Below are 5,042 nucleotides of genomic sequence, written 5' to 3' on the forward strand. Positions count from 1 at the left end.
AACCCGTCGTAATAGTACACAGCTGTGCCCGGGAGGCTGGGCCAACGACCGCTGCCCTGCGCAGGTCCTGAATGTGTACCTTTGCTAGATGTAGAGCGACCGGTTGTACTATATTCCACGAAACTGTACTATTAGTAGGTACTTCCTATGATTCTATGCTTTGCGCAGGTCCTGAATTACCTTTGCTAAATGTAGAGCGACTGGTTGTACTATATTCCACGAAACTGTACTATTAGTACTTCCTTATTTGTAGTGTAATGACTGCGAGTTGTCTGACAGTCTGTATGTGAATTGTATTTTGTTTTTAACTGAATGAGGGCTGATTTTACCATCGTCGGATTACACTTTGTTAGTGAATAATTGGAGTTATTCTCGGATAAAAGTTTGGTCGAATCGGGCCTCAGGGTGGACTTTTATCCGAGAATAACACCTGGTATAACTGGCACATTGACAGTTTCAGTATGGGAAAAATATTTCAAAACTGACAATTTATTCTGAGAATAATATTTACTCTTGTTTGGTCGATTCCACCCTTAATCAGATAACATGATGGAAGATGGAAATAGTAAAAAACGTTTAACAACTACTCTATGTAAAGCCATGTTCACAAATAAAAATAATTTGATTAGATTTGATTTAAAACAATGACATACCCTTTACTACTAAAACCCCAATAACTTATAGGTACTGAGATTGTCCTTATGTGATTCGTTGTTTTAAGAATAAGAAAGTTTTTATTCACCACAATGCAAATGTGGCGGACAAAGCAAGAGTTTTTAGTGTATATTTCTCAATAAATAATTCTACAATACTGTATTAAGGAGTAGTACCTACCTACTTCCTTATTCATAATCTAAATCAATGTAGTATTACGTAGTACTTTCTATTCATATTCATTTTAAAACTGTCATTCACAGTGAAATAGCGCCATTTTGAACCATGAATGTAAGGAGACAAAACGGTATCTTAATTATAACGATGTTACAATTAAACTGTAAAACTGTAATAGGTTTGATGAATGGGGTTACTCGTAGCAGACCAGGTGTCTTTATAAACAAGCTATGTAATCAGTATCATATTATCTATTAGGAATTCAGAATCTACTTACGTAATAAATATAAATCTGATATCAAAATATTTGAAAATTATTCTCAAAGAGAAACAACGAATTGTATTTTGTACCTAGAACTCCATCTAAACCAAAACATAAATACTGTTATTTTTAAAAATCTAGAAAATAAAAGGTCATTAGGTACTGACCCACTTGAACAGTTCTTTCTATTACCCAGTTTAATATTAAAAGCTGTAAAGTATAAAAATATAACCGCTTTGTGTTTGTAAGCCGTGACCTTTATGTAATCGCAATAATGTGTTATGACGCAAAATAGTATAAATCTCTCAAACAAAGGGTTTGTGCTCGCACAACACAATAATTTGTCTCGTCAACAACAAAGAAGCTGCAGCAAGGCGTATCTAACGAAGGGTGCTATCCGTTCCATAAATAACAACGATCCCTTCACGCGTAAAAGCAAAATGTTACAAAACCCTTGAATTAAAACCCGATGAATGAGCACCTTACCGTCCCTTCCAAACACCTGTTCAGTGCCCAAACCCCAATCTCAGAGTTCGCTCCAGTGAACTCGGCTCCAAACGGACCTCAGACCCCGTTCCGAAGTCTTCGGAGACATTAAACGGAACCTACTTACGCCCGGGGATCGATCCTGCGGGGTGTATCTAGTTTTTTCGGACACTATAACGAGAGGGTGAACGAACCGCGTTATGTAAGAAGGGTCGATAGGAACGGGCATGCGCGGCGGCCCGGCCGCCCCTCGCACTATCGCTCGTGCGCGGATATAGCACGGACGTGCCATTTTTTTAACCGCGTTTTTCGTTTCCCTTTCGTTCTTTCCGTTTATGATTTAAGCCGCCACCATGTCCAAAGGCGACAGTGAAAACCAGAACGGCTCGGGCGAGGAGTCCAAGACGAACCTGATCATCAACTACCTGCCGCAGAGCATGACGCAGGAGGAGATCCGCAGCCTGTTCTCCAGCATCGGCGAGGTGGAGTCGTGCAAGCTGATCCGCAACAAGGGCGCGGCCTTCCCGGACGCGCTCAACCACGCGCTGCACGGCGGCGGCCAGAGCCTGGGCTACGCGTTCGTCAACTACCACCGCGCCGAGGACGCCGAGAAGGCCATCACCACGCTCAACGGGCTGCGGCTGCAGAACAAGACCATCAAGGTGTCGTACGCGCGGCCCAGCAGCGAGGCCATCAAGGGCGCCAACCTCTACGTGTCCGGCCTGCCCAAGACCATGACGCAGGCCGAGCTGGAGCGCCTCTTCAGCCCGTATGGCCGCATCATCACGTCGCGCATCCTGTGCGAGAACTCCGGCGGGCGGCCCTTCACCGGCGGCGAGCAGGGCCTGTCCAAGGGCGTCGGCTTCATTCGCTTCGACCAGCGCGTGGAGGCGGAGCGCGCCATACAGGAGCTGAACGGGACAGTGCCGAAGGGAGCGTCGGAGCCGATCACGGTGAAGTTCGCGAACAACCCGAGCAACAACGGCAAGGCGCTGGCGCCGCTGGCCGCCTACCTGCCGGCCGCGCTGCGCTTCCCGGCGCCGCTGGGCCGCTTCAGTTCAGGCAAGTCGCTGCTAGCTATTAACAAGGGCCTCCAGCGCTACAGCCCGCTGGCCGGCGAGCTGTTGGGCGGCGTGCTGCCCGGCGCCGTCGGCTCCGAGTGGTGCATCTTCGTGTACAACCTCGCGCCGGAGACCGAGGAGAACGTGCTCTGGCAGCTCTTCGGGCCCTTCGGCGCCGTGCAGAGCGTCAAAGTGATCCGCGACCTGCAGACCAACAAGTGCAAGGGCTACGGGTTCATCACGATGACCAACTACGACGAGGCGGTGGTCGCCATCCAGTCGCTCAACGGGTACACGCTCGGGAACCGCGTGCTGCAGGTCAGCTTCAAGACCAACAAGATCAAGACGATCTAAGCGGCCCGCGCGCGCCCCGGCCTCGGCCGCTAGGACGGCACAAGGGGCCGCACCCATACATACCGCTCGCGGACGCTCCGCCAGGCGGCGCCACCTAATACCTAAACTAATTGTAAAATAGCGAATGTTTTGACTCGCTCTTTTGTGCGGCGGCTCTTTGTTCCCCAGCCGCCATTTTCGACCCGGAATTAGGTTAAGTGTTTCGGGAAATCAAAATGGAGGCGTGCACTGCGCATGCCCGCGGAAAATGGCGACCGCTGAATGAAAAGCCCCCGCGAGCACGCAATAAATATTAGAACGACTCGCGGCATCAAATGCCGAGTTCTCTGGCCAGACTTGATACATATTGGTAATAGTCAATAACAAAATAATGATATTAAACTTCGCTTATGAACGGTTGTGGTATCGAGAAATAGTTTTCAAATATATAATAAATAATGTTAGCAATAATAACCTTATGCTATGCTCCAATTTTGTAAGCGACCATATCGTGTAGGTAACATGTACGGCCGCCGCATTGCCAAACGAACAGTTCACGTGTCGCCCAGGGCACCTAATCGAAGTAAAATAGTGTTATATTGTTAAAGATTGGAAAATATATATTATCTATACGTATATTTTAATCATATATTAAACTAATTAAGGATGAAAACTAATCAAAAACTGTGATAGGTTTTGATAAAATTTTAGAAAAAAATGAAAAACGGAGAAAGATCTGTGGAAAATTCGTATAACAGCGGCGATGGGGCTGAAGCGATGTAGGTAGGTTAGAAATTTTTTGAGATAACTTTTGCGAAAACTGGCGCATCTGGTGTTGATCACGAATCGGATGGCGCGCTACGTCGACACGGACTGGACGGCGGACGCGCCCGGGCGGATCGATCGAGCCCTAGTCGTAGACATCCCGCTCGATGTCCACATCGGTACCTGCTACTCTAATGTATGGATGCGACCCTGCGTCTATTCGATGTAGGCTTTAATTGTCTTAGTCTAAATGGAAATTTGTAAATAGAAAAAAAGTTGTTTAATAAAATAATCGTACTCTCCGCGTCTACACTCCGTATCACAAGTATCATACCCGACAAAGACCTATATTTGAACATCGAACTTGAATAGATATACTATCGTGCCGTCCTAACGACCCTACGATTTTTGTAAAAAAAATATATACTTAATATTATGTAAAAACAGTTTTGTAACATTTCAGATATTAATAGGTACTCATACCATACCAAAGATGGAGATTAAAATTTACAAGTATTTATATATTTATTATAAATGTAAAACGTGCAATAACTAATAGGCGGTAATTTAATAAAAATATATTAAACAAATAACTCGAAGAGGCGTGGTAGGCTCGCCGTTTCGTTTACTATTTATTGTGACCTATTGGTTCCCGCCGCTGGCGACACTTTCGACTTTCCTTCCTTTAACTATTTAAAAAATTATAAAAAAAATACTTTTTGCTTTTTTCGATACAGCTTCGGATATGCTTAACATTCCATTTTTAGTCTTAATACGTTTTAGGTGTACTGTATTTAATTTAGTCGAAATTGTGAGTTACCCCTCGCTCGGTCGACCTCGTCGGGGAGGCCGGGAGAGAATTACCTATGTTTAATTAATTTAATAATTTATAATTACTTGTAACGGGTGCGGTTGACAGAACTGCAAGTGAGCACAAGTCACGGACCTTGTATATTCTATATACTTAGTAGTGTCTTAGGTTAACCATGGTTGTTGTGTTTTGTGTTACTTCGGACTTGTCGGCTATTCTTACCCGTCCGGGTTATAGTATTCGAATAGTTGAACTTGATGTTGGTATATAACCTTAAATTAATAATTTCAATACATTATCTGTTTAGATTTACTCATTAATTTAGTGCTCGTGCAATTCATTGTATTTAAATTAGGAGTGTATTAACTTATTTATATTTAGTGTATAATTTAATGTAATCAAATGGCCGCTCGGCCATGTTGAGTTATTTATTAGGGAAATGTACATCGCGAGGAATCTCGAGGTTTGGATATGATTTAACACGTTCGCATAT

General features: G+C 44.3%; 1 protein-coding gene across 1 annotated transcript; it reads left to right on the top strand.

Annotated features, from left to right (window-relative positions):
• The first annotated feature begins 1,852 nt into the window (after positions 1 to 1,852).
• LOC135083486 (ELAV-like protein 4) lies at positions 1,853 to 3,878 on the top strand. Its single transcript, XM_063978225.1, has one exon. The coding sequence runs from the start codon at positions 1,933 to 1,935 to the stop codon at positions 2,992 to 2,994; it is 1,062 nt and encodes a 353-aa protein (XP_063834295.1). The 5' UTR covers positions 1,853 to 1,932; the 3' UTR covers positions 2,995 to 3,878.
• Positions 3,879 to 5,042: the final 1,164 nt, after the last annotated feature.

Source organism: Ostrinia nubilalis, chromosome 23, assembly GCF_963855985.1.
Source record: "Ostrinia nubilalis chromosome 23, ilOstNubi1.1, whole genome shotgun sequence".
Classification (NCBI taxonomy): domain Eukaryota; kingdom Metazoa; phylum Arthropoda; class Insecta; order Lepidoptera; family Crambidae; genus Ostrinia; species Ostrinia nubilalis.